This window comes from Carex rostrata, chromosome 8 (genome assembly GCF_964058835.1).
Source record: "Carex rostrata chromosome 8, lpCarRost1.2, whole genome shotgun sequence".
NCBI classification, from domain to species: Eukaryota; Viridiplantae; Streptophyta; class Magnoliopsida; order Poales; family Cyperaceae; genus Carex; species Carex rostrata.
Window position 1 is genome coordinate 2837309 of NC_135925.1, and position 18580 is coordinate 2855888.

Consider the following 18580-nt stretch of genomic DNA (forward strand, 5'->3'; position numbering starts at 1 on the left):
TTAGCTTAGTTTAGTATATAATATATCAAATAACCAAGTTACTGCCTTTGTCTTGTTTAAATTGCAAAAATCGAGCAAAAGTAGCAATTATGTGGGTGTATGTGTGGCCTTTAGGAATTCTGTGCGGGCCACACAAAATAAATTCAAGCCGAAAAAGAAAATTCGGAATTGGTCAAGTTTTCTCCTTTCAAGACAGAGAGTTGTGCGGGTCTTTATGCGGCCTTAAGGAATTTTGTGTGGGCCACACAAAATCCTTCATGATCCCCAACCAATTCTCCATTCTGTGCAGGCCACAGAAAATTTGTACTGGCCGCACAAGTGGCCGCACGAATGCCAGTCTAGCCTGATTTCGTCATATCTCCTGCTTCCAGATTTTGAGAGATTATTTTCCAAGGTACAAAATAGCTATATATTGGGGGAGTGATTTCGTCATGTCTCCTCATATTTGCTTCTAGATTTCGATATGTATTTTATATTGTTGAAGCTTGATCTGATCATTAAGTTCCAAGAGGGATTTGAGCATGGTCTACCGTACTTAAAGGGGTGATTTTAGCCAATAAAAATTTCACCTAAAGATGGGCTATTAAGCATTTCAATCTCATTGTAATCGGTGGATTCAATGTACTCATAAATCAGAAACCATGCTTATAACATAAATTAACATATTTTTTTGTACTGTTGGCGGTGTAGTTCATTTTATTGATTTCATTTTCATTAGAGCATCACAAGCTGACTCAAATTTGTATGTATTGATCACATTGACACACGTAGATTGGAAATCTACAACAAATTTTAGGGAAACAATCTACATTTTGTATTTATGATTAAAGATTGTGGATTATCACCATCACAGCTGTTGTCGGTATTATTGAGTCAAAAGTGATTTTGGCATGATACACAGGAGCAAAGTCCAGAGATCAATTTCTTTTATTGACAGTCATTAAGCTCATCATTTATTGTCAGAAGGGTTTCAGCGTGCTGCTTGCCTGAAATATATAACAAGTCTGATAGATGATGAAGTAAAATGGGTTGACACTTGACAGCTTGTTAACAGGCCTAATCAACGAAAAAAAAAAATGAGAATTAGGATTTATGCTGCGGTCCGAATAGAGCAGGCTTTTAATTCAAATTAAGATTTCTTCCTATACAGCCCCCTTTAATAAAGAGATTAAATTAGAGGTGGTCTATGATGCGGCACAAATGGAAGAATTTAATCTTTCTATTTTCTTCCCTTCTATTTCTTTTATTTACTTATTGTTCTTTGACATATCCCCTATTATTTATTATTTTTTGTTATTACTCATAAAGGTATGCCAGCAACCATTTTGTATGTTCTTAATATATAGTTTTTTTTTTATTGTGTTGCATTATTTTTATAGTAGAACAGTGCCTTTAATTTTCGGGAAGAGAACCATCTTCATTGTACGTGCTTCAGTGTAAAAATTTGAAATTGGTTCTTTCTTTTCTTTTAACTATATTTTTTTATAGTTCCAAGTTTTATTATTTTTAAGTCCACAGTCTATTGGCTATACTTAAATTGGCTGGCTTATATCTTTAAATCTAACTTTTTCTTCTTTGGAGAAAGCACAAGTTTTAATAACTTTTTCTTCTATCTAAATTGTTCATATATGTTGTCCACACAAAACCCGTTGGTTGTCCATGTATTTTTGTCCGAACAGGCCAGTTTGAATTGGGGTTTGTAATGATCTGAGTTGGACTGACCGAACATGGTCAAAAACTCCTCAAGTTCGGGCCAATTATAGACTGAACATGTATTATTCAAATTTCGATACGGGTCGGTTATGGACTGAAACCCGCTCATTAACAGGCCTACTTCTAACCCTTCTGACCCTGTCAGAACTCTTGGATGTAGGGCTTTTAATGAGCCGGGCGGGCCTGCCCATGAGTTAATGAGCTGGATAACCCAATAATTAAAACCGAGCTGAGTCTAGAGTATGGCTAATATAACATCAATGTCATTTCAGTCTGTATAACACTAATTTCAAAACTTATCAAATCGAGTTCAAATGGTGAATCCAAACCGTTCAAATTAATTTACTTTATAAGTGATGCGTTTTTATGCAAACTTTTTATATTTTCGAGTTATTTTAGTATCAAATCAAGCGACAAAAAATTTAAAAAATGAATGTATTAAAATTAACTTAAAAACTCACACATTTGACCGCTTAACTTGATACCAAATAAACTCAAAAACTTATAAATTTTATATGTAAATGCACAACTAATGAAGTAGATCGGTTTGAACGATTTAAATTCATCATTTGAATTCAATTTGATAGATTTTAAAATTGATGTTATATAGACTGAAATAACAATGATGTTATATTAGCCATACTGCTGAGTCCATTTTAGATAACGCCCAAACTCGGCTGTACCTCAAATCTGACCACTCGAACAGGGCTGAGTTTGAGCCGAGTACGAGTAGCCCATCGAGTATCTCGATTTGAAGCTCACCTTTCTTTCCCAGAATTGCAAATTCACAATTTCGCTCTCACCTTTCTATCGTTTCCAGCACATCGCCGCCTCCGACTACCCATATCATCGACCTCCCACCTCCGCCAACTTTGAAGATAGACCTGAAGAGGTTTGTTCTTTATTACTATTCTATACACTGTTCTAATCCCTTTTCCCAATTTTTTTCTTTTCCCCTGTGATATCTCTTTCCTATTGGTTAATTTTATTCACTTCATATTAAGTTATCAATTTGGCTTTGGGGCTGAATTTAGAATTGAGATCATGAAATGAGATATTTACCAACCTTGCAATTGGGAAAAAAGCTAGATGAAGCATGGTCTATCTAAAAATGTACTAGGATATGGTGCAAGATATTCTAACAATTGACTAATCCATATGATAGGCATTTTATTAGGGGTTTGTATTATTTTCTTCCATTGCTCTATGTTAGGTGTAAAATTAAGTAATTATCTCTGCAAGCAACAGTGTGTCTACCATGGATTAACATACAAGCTGGTATATATTTAGTACACAAGTCTTATTACAAGCTTACAGCCAAAAGAAAAAAGAACCAACAAAAAAGCCAAGGCTCTTGAAACTGAGTTGTGACTGTAAGTTGTACAGCTTCAAACTCTGGTTTGTTACTCATGGACCAGAACCGGAGATTGCACTAGTGGCCTACAACCTTTTTTCACCTTTTGAATTAAAAAGATTCAATTAAAACAAACAAATAAGATCATATTGAAGCATATTTTCTCCTATCACTGAACCCTGAGTGGATTCTTAAATGAAATGAATGTGGCAAATCCTTTTCAGGTTTTTATTACATGATTAAACTGTAATGTAGGTGAGAGAAACAGTTGGTGTGGAAAGCATAGAGCTAACCCGATGCCTTGCAAAGAGAGAAGCAAAGGAGAGGCAAGAAGAAGAACTGTTTACACGTGCTCCTGTTACCAGGCGTGAAAAGAAGTTTGAGAAGTACATGACAAAGTCTAGGAACGGGTGTGAATCTTCTTGTGATATTTTAAAGTACAAGAGATGGCCAAACTATAGGAATGATTTGTTTTTTTCTTTTAAAAAAAAACAAATTCAAACTGTATATTACATTCTTTGGTAGTGATAACCACATTTTTTGCGTTATTTAAACTTCCAATACTCATTGTGTATTTGCAAATTATTGCCAAGTGCCCAAACTAATATATAAGTTCACATATGGGTAGTTTTTTCTAATCTTTCCAGATGAGTCACCGAACTGCTTTGTATGTTCAAATGAAATTGAATGCCGAACACACTTCACTCTTGTTTTAATTTACCCAGCACTTGTACCTTTTTTGGATGGAGGAGGGTAGTGGGAAAGGATGGAAAATGAGGGAAAGAGTCTAAGAGAACTTCATAAACTTATCTTGTTTGGTTGGATATTTGGGAGGTTAAGGTTTATGGATGTCCAAAGCTTATATTTTGTTACTCTGTAACAGAAGGAAACTAGACCTACTAAAAAGGAGAAGGGAAATTATGAACCTCCCTTTGTATTCATTCCATTACCTGTTCTCTCTAGTTTTAGTATCCCTTCACCTCATGCTAACCAGATACCATTTTAGGGGAAGAAAGTCTTATTGGGGTGGGGGTATAATTGTCAAAATAACAGCAATTGTCTTGTCCATGCATGAACCTAAACCTAATGGAAAGGCGAAATTAAGCATCTCAAGTAAAAATGGGTGTTAGTTGCAAATATGTCAAATATCAGGGTGTCATTTGCAAAAGAAGAAAATATGGTTTATGATTTGCAAATTAATATTGAAATGCACATTGTAATATCTGCTAGTTATAGGGTTAAAGTGAATAATTGGTCACCAAGACCTTCGTATGACAAGACGATTAGAGGTTAGATTAAAACTTCTACTTGTTTTTGAACAGATTGCTTGGGTTGACAGATGGCTTCTTTGATGATGTTAAAATGTTACCTCTAGAAGAGAGAGAAACCGATGGCCCTATAGAACACAGTACACCAAAGAGAGGAGGAAAGAGAGATAAAAAGAGGAAGGTGTGTACTAGTTTTGTTTATTTTTTTAACATCAGTAACACTGGTTATATATGTGTTGTTTTTCTATCACCACTTATTATTCAAGGTAAGATTTGTTCATATGCTAATTCCTAGACTCAAGTAGTTCTGTTTTATTTTCTCAAATGATTTATCCAGCTAATTGTTTCTCTTTTTCCAGGCACAGTTTTGAGGGCTTGCAAGCTGACATTATAATGTGTTTTGGTAAAATACCTTTTTGTGTAATCAGTGTGCTGTTGTTTCTTTTTAGATAAAAAAAATGTCATGCTAGCAGAGTAGCAGTTAGCTGTTAAATGATATTGGTGGGATCTGTGGGAAATTTTAGGGAGGTTACGGTTTTATCTTTTAAATTTGAATCAGGCTTTATGTTATGATATTTTAATCGCTCAATCCTGTTTATGACTACTTGTCCAAGTGTTTTGTGTCACTTCGCCTATATAGTTAATAGTGCCTAATACTGATTTTTAAATAGGCTATTGTGGCTATTTATTGAAATGAATAATTTTTTAATTCTAATATCTTGAATATTTATTTTCTTTTTGCAGGATTAATGCCAAGTTTTATGTAGGCGCTTCTGCCAGACAAATATTTATGCATTATTTAGTCAAGGATTCGGTTTAAGCTTGCGGGTTTTTAGATGTCTATCTTTTGTAGTGCCTTATACATGTGAAAGTAAGTCATGATATAGTTAGGATATTTTCAGTCTGTTTAAAACAATAGAATGTTTTACTGCCGCTTTCTTTTCACCGGATAGAAAACATGAACTGGTTTACAACATACTACATTTTGAAAAAGGTGACAAAAACTTGGTTCCATTCAAAGGGCTTGTCCAACCCAGTTCGGGCCTATAAATCTGACTCAAGACGTTAATTTTGAAAATTCAAGACGATTTGAAGTTGGACCAACCTATGTAAAGAAGATCTGATGTCCAGAAAATTTAAAAAAGAAAAGAAAAAATTGAGGGTAAGGTGGCAACTTGCCATCTTACATTTTGGTTGATAAGAAAGTTAATTACAGGTGCCCAAATGGGCGTAATATACACAATAATTACACCCCTAATAATCACAGTTTAGTATCTAATTTAATAAAGTTTGGAGCGCTTCTCTTAAGTGTCTCGTCCACTGTTGTATGTTTATCAACATCTCGTTGACCAGCGTTAGGATTGTTTTTGATTTGTCATTGAAGATCTTATTGTTTCTTTCTCTCCAAATGGTTCGAAGCTATTTCCCATGCTCGCAATCCCGAAGGGTCCATCGGTATTTGGTGGCACTTCCACAACCGAATGTGTGAGTGTACAGAAATTCTGGACACTCCCGAACCAACTATGTTTATGAATGCCGCTCAAAAAGAAGGGGCATGTCCAAAACAGATGCACACCCGTCCTCCCTTGTATCAGTTCCACACATAACACACCCTTCAGATGTGTGACACCCTCGTCTCATTAGTACAGTTCTTGTGAGTAATTTATTTTGTAATAGAATCTTAACATTTGACGGGGCTTTGATTTTCTAGAATCGCTGTGGTGGTTGCAATTAACTCCTTTATGATGAAGCATTTTATATGCTGATGATGTTGTAAAAAACCCACTTACCTCCCATTTCCAGACCACCTGAGGCTAGTGCAGTTGTGTCACAGTGGAGGCCGTGTAGAAAAGTTTTAAACTTTGCAGGTCTTTTAAGAAGAAGGATTGATCTTCTGAAACGGCCAGTCGGGAGCCGCTATTTATCTCATACAATAAATACAGTGTTTGAGCCCAGTTTCTCTGTGGTTTGTTTTGCAAGATCCAAATTCATTTCGTCAACAAAGCATCATTTTAAGAAAAACAAGTCTTTTCCCAATTAACTAAACAGGTGATCGGTTTACACGTTTACTACCCTTTCTAGAGAAAATTGCATGTAGTGGATCAGGATCGCCAACAGGACTGATTTAACGAGTGGGTTTGCCTCCGAAAGACAGAAGAACTGATTTCAGAAAATAGAAAATTTGAAACTGACTTGAAATTGAGGCGATTTTATCCGACCTTAAAAGCGATTGATACCTGAAATGGTCGGACTCAGAACAACATATTGGATCTAAGACTTTAAAGGGTAGTGAAAAAAACTCCAAATTTAATAAAATTTGGGTTTCGGACAATCTATTTGATGCTTTTAATATCGAAGGATGCGGAATAGAATATTATGATTAGTAATAACTTAATTTTGTAATTGCTTAGATTTATTACTTTTAATTGGATTTGACAATTAAAAGTAATGATCATCTTAATCTGATTCTTACGATTTAAAATAAGAAGTCATAATTCCATACGCTACATGCAAAGATGTATTGTGCCGTATATTCAAATCACACACTGCCATGCTTAAAGCTGTGGGCACAAAGTGCCATTTTATTCCTACTTAGCATTTTGGCCGTTTGCACATTTCATAACAGATAAATGTGGAACCGAACAGAATCAAATGTTGCTAGTCATCTTTACTTTCCGCCAAGGAATAGCAGAGTTTTTCTTTTCTCCGTTTCCGTTTCAATCACATTGTGTGGTCAATGTGACAAAACAATTACAAAATAAATTGAGTCAGGCTATATTATATGCATAGTGCGAATTGGTTCAAAATATAGATTAATATCTCTATTTTCAAAATTTAAACAGTCTGATCTAAACTATTCAATATTGTTTGAATATAAAAAAAAAATGTACTTGTAAATCAATTTTTACATTTTTTTTAGAATTTTTTTTTTACTATTTTCTTAGATAGGTAGAAAATCACTTATTATATAAAAGTAGCGATTTATACCTATTTTAAAAAGGAATAAAAAACTCTAAAAAATGTAAAATTTGGCATGCAAGTAGATTTTCATATGGAGATCATGTTGAATAGTTCATATCGACTATTTGAACTTTGAAAACGAAGAAATTGATCCATAGTGCGGATTGCTTCTTTTGCAAGAGAACATAAAAATAGAAACTTTTGCCTTCCCCTCTCAAAATTTGAATTTTTTTAGAAAAACAAAATAAACTGCTGCTATATATGCTGTAAACTTCTTACAAAACCAAAAACGTTAAAATAAAAAAAATTGGTCAATAATTACTTGAAATGGTCCATTAGTTGTCAGCATTTCTAGATAATTCCCATTTATTGCATCAGTAATGGAGAGAAACACAAGTATGACAATATTCTTTCCACAAGAGACAGGGAGAATCCCGTACGTCTCTGGCACGTCGACAACTCAAGAGGAATAAATAATTAAAAGGAAGATGCTTGATATGACTAAAGCTGAGAATAAACACCCACACATCCCTATCTGATCCCATTGGAATAAATTCTTCCCTCTGGTAGTCTGGTAGATAATGTAATGCATCCTCTCTGCCTATAAAAAGAGGAGGAGGTCCATAGGAGGCATACAAGCAAATAATATCTGCAAGAGAGGAGAGAAAAAATAAAATAAGAAGAAGATGGCTCACATCAACCACGCTCGCCGCCATGGCGGCCGTGTTGGGTCACAGCCGGAGGATTACTGCGCCTACATCAGCCGTCTCGAAAGGAAAACGAGCATGATGGACGGGCCTCACTTTGGTAATTTCATCTGTTCAATTTTAGAGTCCGAAAGGTTTCTAAGTCATGATGGATTCATATTGTTGTGCTGTTATCACATCATACCTCTCAATTTACTGTTGATTAGTGTTAACGAAATATCATGAGATGAAACAGTAATATAACCCTAATTGATCTATGTCTGGCATGTGATGATTCCAATATATGGTAGCAGTTGCAACCTTTCCCCCAATTCTAATACATACGCAGTATTATGGTCGAGAACAAAATAAAGCGAAATAGTTATATACATAGTGCTCCAAATCATGGCTTTGTTCAGGCAACATGCAGCATGCATTTAAGCGGGTAGAAGTGTACAAGGAGGTGGATGAGGGGTTCGAGACAGCGGGCCTATTTGGCAGGGCCAAGCACATGGGGCGGGTCGAGAACAAGGGTCACCACCACAAACAAAACACTTGTGAAGAGGCAGAGACAGAGACAGAGACAGAGACTGTGGAGTACATTGAGCGCAAACATGATTTTCTAAGCAGAGCCAAATAAATTGATATCAAATTTATCCAATCAGTCCAATGAATCTCATACATATTTTATATGGCGGATGACATATTTACATAATCCATAGGTGTGACTACCCATGTACTTGGCAATGATATAAAATAAGAATTTGTCATGTAACGAGTTCTGCCACTGTGTTGTATACTTAATGAAGATATATTTTCTCTAGAGCTCTTATGCTATGTCAATATGTCATATTTACTGATATGCATGCGCGTATAGTATCTGATTATACCGACCTGCTGAAACAGCTTGAAAATTCACCTTTACAAAAAAAGGTTGTACTCATCCAAGAAAAATGTGAAAGTTAATTAGGTGAATTAGTTCAAAATTTTCAAACAAATTTGAGCGTCGAACACATCCCTTACGAGTTCTGTTATGTCCAAGATTGATGTAACGAAGCAACAAAGAACATGAATTGAACATGAACAAGAAAAAAATCAAACAGTATTATTGAAATTCAATAAAAAAATGGATACAACGGCCTTAGGTCAAATCTTAGCATAAAGTCACAAATTACAATATGATAGTCTGAATTGGCTTCACTGCCTACTAGAATTTTGATTATTTGCATGGATAACTAAAAATAATTGCAATAATACTGTTTGATTTTTCTTCATGGGCGCACTAACTTAGTTGCATGGGCAAAAAAATTTCGGCACATGCAATTGATAACCAATATACCCATGCAAATCATGTGTGCTGCAGAGATTTCATAACTTTTTTTTTTGAGAGAAAGCCCTTAGGCATATTTGATTAAAATTAAATTGTTCAGTTACAACATAGGATAGTAAAAAGAACACAACAAGAAAATATTGCAACATGCTGCTAAGGTGCTGTTCTATAACAGCGCCTTATATCTCCTATATCTAAAAAAAACTACTCCTGTAAAAGAAAGAATTGAGGGTCTAATGCTTGTCTTGATGGGCTAGCATTGATGTTTATTCTTCCTTGAGTTGTAGTGCCTTGTTTTCTGTTTCTGCGAGTTTCATTTGCCAATTCTTGGGGTATTGTTAGAGCCTCCCTATTCATGTATCTGACAGAAACCACCTCATTCATTTCCCCTAGCACTGCTTTGCATTGAGCCACCAACTCAGCCGCTCTCCATAAAGGAAGGTTTTGATTTGGTTTGTGGTTGACTAGGTTTACCAGAGCCTTGCAATCTGAATAGATATGCATCCCATGGATTCCGGTTGGTCTTGGATGTCGCTGGCACCATTGCAGAACTTGAAAAAGTGCAACTGTTTCTGCATGGAAGGGATCTGAGGCCTCACATGAACATGAAGCAGTGAGTTTGAGGGTTCCCTGATCATTATACATAGTAGCCCCCCATCCAGCATAGTCTGGTGTTATCCAAGATGCATAAATTAGGATAATTCCAAATTCTCTCTGTATTTGTGCCTGTTGTGTGCTCCTTGTTCCTTGCTTAGAAATGTTTACTTTGGTGGGGGTTGTGATTTTCATGGATTTTGCTTTATGGAGAATAGCAAGTGGTGTGGGTTTCTTTGCTTAGAATAAGGTTTCGTTTCTAGCTTTCCAAATTGACCAGAGGATATTACAGAATTCCGTAATTTGTTGCTCACTTAGGACTTGGGTTATTTCCAACAGTGCTTTTGTGAAATCAAGGGGTATATGGTCTTACCTTATGCTGAAATCGGATGCATACCAGGTAGCTCGGGATGAGTCACAGAAGAACAGGATGTGTGCCAAGAACTCATTCTCTGTATTGCATCTCTGACACATGGGGCTGATACTGCTGATGCGTCTGTGCAATTCAGTGGCTGTTGGCAAACCACCATGAACACCTCGCCATAGAGATTTCATAACTTATGACTAATTAGCATGGGTATGAAATCTCAATTGCATGGGATATAAAAAAATTGTGGCCCATGCAAATGTGCATAGCAGTTATTTTATTTCACTATTTGTGACTAATTAGCATGGGTGTGGTCGTGTGGAAACTAAATTGCATGGTTAAAAAATGCGGCCCATACAGGTAATTAAATTTTATACCCATGCAATTGTTGCTAGGCAATGTTCCCTTCTTCTCCATGCCAGCAACTTAATGGTTTGTCCGAAATAAACAATTCTGCTATGCAATGTTCCCCTCTTTTTACTTGTTTTAGGTCATTTTCAATACACTGTCTCCACCTTATACCGTACTACTTTGTTGGTTATTTTCCTCTCTGCTAGCACACTTCATCCATAATTTCGACCGAGTAAGTATCTATTTTATAATTTTTAGGTTATATTGGATAATTCATCAATTACTTGGAAATTTTGGATGACAATTAGTTTAAACTAATTACTTGGAAAATGCATCCAGAGCGGACTTTTTCCAAGAAGGGGGTACCATCAACCAATTTACTATTTCGACTCGTGACCATTTGGACCACCCAACAGAATCTCATGGTGTGGCGGAGCCGAATCCAGCTGGCACAAGTGCTCAAGATGACATTCGAAGAAATTGACGAGGATTAAAAGGATGATGATATTTAATTTTATATATTTATGGGTTTTCTTGTATAATTTCAGAATCTCAATGTTTTAGTTTGATTTTTGGTGTAAGGGTTTAGTTTGTTTCAGTAAATTTATTGCCAACTGCATAGTTTGCATAATTTCAGTAAATCTCAATGAGTAATTTCAGTAAATTTATGAGCAGCAATTTTATGTTTTTCTATATTTATGGATTTTCTTGCATAATTTCAGTATTTTTTTTTTTTTACTAGTTCCTATTAGTTTGTTTTTCGTTACTGGTTTTCTTGCATATGTCATTTAGTTTTTATTACCACATTACATATGAATTAAAAGAAAAGAAAAAGGAAACAGAAAAGGATATAGATAAGTTGATGATTATTTATACTGAATAGCGGATTGTATTTTTCTTTTCTTTTTGCATTCCATCGTTATATAAAAAGATGAGGATCATGTCTCAAATTTTGCAGTCCAGTAAAATAAAAATAACCGGGAAAAAGTTAAGATTGAATTTGATCATCCCAATGAAGTGCTGGGAAATCCTGCTTAATACATAATTTAAATTTGATGTTTAATATAAAATTATATACCAACCCAATTAATGATTTTTAGGTTTAATTGTTCAATCACACCTGCTTATATCTCCTTTTTTTTATTAAAATTTATTAATTTTGGGTATATTTTGACTAATAATACAACGATAATTAGTGATTAACTTTTTAGCTAATATACATTTTTTTAGAGAAAAGGTTTCTATCTATGATGTTCTGTTCACGGTTTGTCCACAGAGACTTAACTGGATAAGAAAATTCTCCACACTAACGGCTTTTCAAACTAATTTTAACGGTTCGAACCTTCCAATCAGCTTTTATTTCCTCAATCTCTTCTTTCGTCTCCGTTTTATTTTCCTATCTGATTAACCCTATCGCTGCACAAACTCGAGCTTGTCAGAACCCTATACGGCATTGATGTCGGCGGCTCCGGCAGATAGATAAGAGAAAGAGATCACGGCCGCTCAGCATATCGTGAAGACCTTATCGATCTTCACCATCTAGATTCCACAATCAAACCTGAGCTCTAGAAATATGAGATATGGTTTCTCTCTTATCTTCGCTCCTTTTGTTGAGTTGATTTAAAAGAAGATCGAAGAGAGAAAATTATTTAGATTTCCAAAGTTATTTATACTAATTTAGATGAGTAAGTTTTATTGGAGAAGGGAATCGTTCTGGCTTCTTTCGTTGCCTCGTCACCTCTCAAGATAATTAAATCTAGTTCTTTTCTCTTTTGATCAAACCAATCTTGAATTTTGATTTTCCTAATTAGTGCATAGGTGACAAACGAAGAGGAGCAGCAGCCTCAATCGTTGATTTTTATCTTTGCTCTTCACGAATTTTCAAGTTCGATGGAATTGGAGATCTGTTTATAATCTTCTATGGTAAAAAAGTTCTCTTTCCAATTGAATAAAGATAGTATTTACGTAGAGTACTTTTTAATTGATGTATCGATTTGCATAGTCCAGATTGGAATGGGTCAAAATTTTCATGTTGTGGAGCATTAGTTGGATTTTGTTTTTGTCATGAACAATTATGTAGACATATATTGGTTTGTCACGATCTGATCTGGTTTTCTAACGGTGTTGAGACGGCAAGCTATATCGCTACTGATTCGTTGTTTTTGGTTGATCTTGATCAGATATGGTAATATTTTGAGTCTGGTCTAATTTGATCTAATATGTTAGCTGTCGATCTGGTCTGGTTTTCTAAGTTTTGATGAATCAACTGTTCATCTTGTTGTTTTACAGTATTCATCTTGTGACTTTACAGTATTCATCTTATGGCTATACAATATTTTACAAAATTTGTCAAACAGGAAGGTTGAATTCGTAATGTCGTCGATTTGAATTTTCTGATTTAAGAACTTACAGGATTTGATATTTTGTTTTACAATATTCGATATCACTTTTGAAAGAAGAACACGACGAATCATTTATGATCTTCATTATTTGCGATTTGGATTGAAGAGCAGTGGCGAACATCATTTGTGATTCGATAGATATATTTGTGTGCTGAATATTATGTTTGTGTTAAACATATGCTTGTAAAATAATGAATACTGTAAAATAGACCACTTCAACTGTAAAAATAAAATGTACAAACTATAAAATTACAGACATACAAAATTACAGACATACAAAATGTACAAACTATAAAATTACAGACATACAAAATTCAATCACTTCCTATCATTAGTTTGTATGTCTGTTAAACATCACTTGACGAAACCCTTGAGGGCCAAGTAAGGGTCATGGTGTTGAACCTGTGGTGGAGAAGAGGCCCAAATTGATGATCGTCAGCTGGAAAGAATTTAATACAGAACCTGATACAAAACAGATTGCAACCACTTTGTTGTTTGCAACAATGTCAAAGGCCACTACACAACCTTCAATGAATTTTCAACAAATGATAGGAAGCAGTGCCTTCAAGAATTTTTAGTAATTCCAATTGTCATTATAATGCAACTTAATCCTCTAGCAATATATTAATAATTTAGTATTCTCATCTAATGTGATCAAATTACCCAAATTCAGTATAGGTTTTGTTGGGCTGATGAAGAAAACCCAAGCAAGTATGAAACTGTTTTCCACAATATTGCCATCATACAGTATGTTGCAGCATTGACCAGTGCACGGACCAATTGCAAAAACAAGTATGACGATGAATGGGAGAAGTGGAAGGAATTGTGACCTCATTGGCTTGGTGATCAGAAAATTTGGAAATCAATGTGTGTGAGATTTGGGTCTCCTACATTTCAGAAAGTGTCCAAGCAAATTAAATTCTGAAAATCGTAAAGCTCGTGGGAATGAGAACATTGTCAAGCACGTTGCTGGAACAAGAAGTACTTTACGTCATGCTAAAATAATGGTACTTGTTTCTTGCTGAAGTTATTAGTTTCAACAAGTTATATATATTGTCAATGTGTACATGCAAAGTGATTTTAATTTTTGTATCTAATTGATGCACTTACGATATATTAATAAATTACTGAATTTTTATTTGATTTATTATATTGCAAAGATGTATTGTGCCGTATATTCAAATCACACACTGCCATGCAAAGCTGTGGGCACAAAGTGCCATTTTATTCCTACTTAGCATTTTGGCCGTTTGCACATTTCATAACAGATAAATGTGGAGCCGTACAGAATCAAATGTTGCTAGTCATCTTTACTTTCCGCCAAGGAATCGCAGAGTTTTCTTTTCTCCGTTTCCGTTTCAATCACATTGTCTGGTCAATGTGACAAAACAATTACAAAATAAATTGAGTCAGGCTATATTATATGCATAGCGCGAATTGGTTCAAAATATAAATTAATATCTCTATTTTTAAAATTTAAACAGTCTGATCTAAACTGTTCCAAATTTTATCAAAAAAAAAGTACTTGTAAATTAAAATTTACATTTTTTTTAGAATTTTGTTTTTTTTACTATTTTCTTAGATAAGTAGAAAATCACTTATTATATAAAAGTAGTTATTTTATACCTATTTTAAAAAGGAATAAAAAACTCTAAAAAATGTAAAATTTGGCATGCAAGTAGATTTTGATATGAAGATTATGTTGAATAGTTTAGATTGGCTATTTGAACTTTGAAAATGAAGAGATTGATCCATATATGGTGCAGATTGCTTCTTTTGCAAGAGAACAGAAAACGGAAAAATAGAAACTTTTGCCTTCCCCTCTCAAAATTTGAATTTTTTTAGAAAAACAAAATAAACTGCTGCTATATATGCTGTAAACTTCTTACAAAACCAAAAATGGTAAAATACAAAAAATTGGTCAATAATTACTTGAAATATGGTCCATTAGTTGTCAGCATTTCTAGATATGGCCCATTTATTCGCATCAGTAATGGAGAGAAACAAAGTATGACAATATTCTTTCCACAAGAGACAGGGAGAGGCACGTCGACAACTCAAGAGGAAATAATTAGAAGGAAGATGCTTGACATGACTAAAGCTGAGAATAAACACCCACACATCCGCATCTGATCCCATTGGAATAAATTCTTCCCTTTGGTAGATAATGTAATGCATCCTCTCTGCCTATAAAAAGAGGAGGAGGTCCATAGGAAGCATACAAGCAAATAATATCTGCAAGAGAGGAGAGAAAAAATAAAATAAGAAGAAGATGGCTCACATCAACCACGCCCACCGCCATGGCGACCGTGTTGGGTCACAGCCGGAGGATTACTGCACCTACATCACCCGTCTCGAAAAGAAAACGAGCATGATGGATGGGCCTCACTTTGGTAATTTCATTTGTTCAATTTTAGAGTCCAAAAGGTTTCTAAGTCATGATGGATTAATATTGCTGTGCCGTTATCACATCATACCTCTCAATTTACTGTTGATTAGTGTTAACGAAATATCATGAGATGAAACAGTAATATAACCCTAATTGATCTATGTTAGAGCATGTGATGATTCCAATATATGGTAGCAGTTGCAACCTTCCCCCCAGTTCTAATACATACGCAGTCTTATGGTCGAGAACAAAATAAAGTGAAATACTAATATACATAGTGCTCCAAATCATGGCTTTTTTCAGGAAACATGCAGCATGCATTTAAGCGGGTAGAAGTGTACGAGGAGGTGGATGAGGAGTACGAGACAGAGGGCCCATTTGGCAGGGCCAAGCACATGGGGCGGGTCGGGGTCGAGAACAAGGGTCACCACCACAAACAAAACACCTGTGAAGAGGCAGAGACAGAGACTGTGGAGTACATTGAGCGCAAACAGGATTTTCGGAGCAGAGCCAAATAAATTGATATCAAATTTATCCAATCTGTCCAATGATATAAAATAAGAATTTGTAATGCCAAATGGGTGTGACTACCCATGTACTTGGCAATGATATAAAATAAGAATTTGTCATGTAACGAGATCTGCCACTGTGTTGTATACTTAATGAAGATATATTTTCTCTAGAGCTCTTATGCTATGTCATATTTAATGATATGCATGCGCGTATAGTATCTGATTATACCGACCTGCTGAAACAGCTTGAAAATTCACCTTTACAAAAAAAGGTTGTACTTATCCAAGAAAAATGTGAAAGTTAATTAGGTGAATTAGTTCAAAATTTTCAAACAAATTTAAGCGTCAAACACATCCCTTTCTGCTATATATGTCCAAGATCAATGTAATGAAGCAACAAAGAACGTGAATTGAACATGAACAAGAAAAAAAATCAAACAATATTATTGAAATTTAATAAAAAATGGATACAACGGCCTTAGGTCAAATCTTAGCATAAAGTCACAAATTACAATATGATAGTCTTAATTGTCTTCACAGCCTACTAGAATTTTAATTATTTATATGAATAACTAAAAAGAATTGCATCTTTAAGTTAATCCCTTACAATTGATATTTTTTTTATAGGCGCGCTAACTTGCATGGGCAAAAAAAAATTCCAGCCCATGCAATTGATGTATATCCATGCAAATGTGTACCGCCGATATTTCATAACTTATGATTAATTAGCATGGATATGCAATCTTAATTACATGGGATATAAAAAAAATTGCGGCCCATGCAAATGTGCATAGTAGTTATATATTTCACTATTTGTACCTAATTAGCATGGATTAAAAAAAATGCGTCCCATACAAATAATTCACCCCATGTAATTAAATTTTATACCCATGCAATTGCTGCTAGACAATGTTCCTTTCTTCTCCAAGCCAGCAACTTACACCATGTTTGGATGGAGAGTAGATGAAGGGATGGGAGGTAAAGAATATAATAGAAAAAAAGATTAACATATTTAACCTCTTCGTATTTAGATGATTAATGAGAAAGAATAAATTTAACTTTTCTTTTTTGTTTGGTTAATGTGAAATTTGGTGACTGTTGTAGGTTTGAGAAAAAAAAATATTGTATGAGAATTATACATGTAAGATATAGGGTTCGACATTTGTGTTATTGTTTTAAAAAATATTTGTAGCAAAACTTATTTCCATCCGTTACACCTCAATTTGGGAGAAAAACCGATTCTCTTAATTATAATGATATAAGGTTAAACCTTTCACCTACTGTACCCATTCACCTCAGATATAATTTTATCAACCAAACACGATTCAACGGAAAGTTTTTGTTCATTTTCTTTCCCTCCCTTCCTCTACTCTCCATCCAAACAAAATGGTTTGTCCGAAATAAACAGATCTGCTATGCAATGTTCCCCTCTTTTTACTTGTTTTAGGTCATTTTCAATACACTGTCTCCACCTTATACCGTACTACTTTGTTGGTTATTTTCCTCTCTGCTAGCACACTTCGTCGATAATTTCGACCAACTAAGTATCTATTTTATAATTTTTAGGTTATATTGGATAATTCATCAATTACTTGGAAAATTTGGATGACAATTAGTTTAAACTAATTACTTGGAAAATGCATCCAGAGCAGACTTTTTCCAAGAAGAGGGTACCATCAGCCAATTTACTATTTTGACTGGTGACCATTTGGACCACCCAACAGAATATCATGGTGTGGCGGAGCCGAATCCAGCTGGCACAAGTGCTCAAGATGACATTCGAAGAAACTGACGAGGATTAAAAGGATGATGATATTTAATTTTATATATTTATGGCTTTTCTTGTATAATTTCATAATCTCAATGTTTTAGTTTGATTTTTGGTGTATGGGTTTAGATTGTTTCAGTAAATTTATTGCCAACTGCATAGTTCGCATAATTTCAGTAAATCTCAATGTTTCAGTAATTTCAGTAAATTTATGAGCAGCAATTTTATGTTTTTCTATATTTATGGGTTTTCTTGCATAATTTCAGTGTTTTTTTTTTTACTAGTTCCTATTAGTTTGTTTTCTTTACTGGTTTTCTGGCATATATGTCATTTAGTTTTTATTACCACATTACATATGAATTAAAAGAAAAGAAAAAGGAAACAGAAAAGGATATAGATAAGTTGATGATTATTTTTTATACTAAATAGCGGCCTGTATTTTTTTTTCTTTTTGCATTCCATTGTTATATAAAAAGATGAGGATCATATCATGTCTCAAATTTTGCAGTCCAGTAAAATAAAAATAACCGGGAAAAAGTTAAGATTGAATTTGATCATCCCAATGAAGTGCTGGGAAATCCTGCTTAATACACAATTTAAATTTGATGTTTAATATAAAATTATATACCAACCCAATTAATGATTTTTAGGTTTAATTGTTCAATCACACCTGCTTATATCTCCTTTTTTTATTAAAATTTATTAATTTTGGGTATATTTTGACAAATAATACAATGATAATTAGCAAGGTTCTAAATAGCGATTATAGCGGTATAGCAGAGAGACAAAATAAAAAAGCTATAGCGGAATCTATCATACATAACGATTTTTCATTTTCAAATTTTATATTCTATATTTCTACTAATTATGAACATAATAAATATT

General features: G+C 34.3%; 1 protein-coding gene and 3 long non-coding RNA genes across 4 annotated transcripts; all 4 read left to right on the plus strand.

Moving 5' to 3' along the window:
• Positions 1-2411: 2411 nt before the first annotated feature.
• LOC144557703 (uncharacterized) lies at positions 2412-5061 on the plus strand. Its single transcript, XR_013512765.1, has 4 exons — positions 2412-2605; positions 3323-3477; positions 4390-4516; positions 4695-5061. It is a non-coding gene; the product is annotated as an uncharacterized LOC144557703 (long non-coding RNA).
• Positions 5062-7866: 2805 nt separating this feature from the next.
• On the plus strand, positions 7867-8812 carry LOC144557999 (uncharacterized). The gene is made up of 2 exons (XR_013512830.1): positions 7867-8103; positions 8402-8812. It is a non-coding gene; the product is annotated as an uncharacterized LOC144557999 (long non-coding RNA).
• A 633-nt stretch (positions 8813-9445) lies between these two features.
• LOC144558765 (uncharacterized) lies at positions 9446-11288 on the plus strand. The gene is made up of 2 exons (XR_013512985.1): positions 9446-10856; positions 10964-11288. It is a non-coding gene; the product is annotated as an uncharacterized LOC144558765 (long non-coding RNA).
• A 3945-nt stretch (positions 11289-15233) lies between these two features.
• On the plus strand, positions 15234-16099 carry LOC144558690 (uncharacterized). Its single transcript, XM_078307534.1, has 2 exons — positions 15234-15419; positions 15719-16099. Exons 1-2 carry the CDS (start codon positions 15299-15301, stop codon positions 15931-15933), a joined length of 336 nt encoding a protein of 111 aa, XP_078163660.1. The 5' UTR covers positions 15234-15298; the 3' UTR covers positions 15934-16099.
• The last annotated feature ends 2481 nt before the right edge of the window (positions 16100-18580 follow it).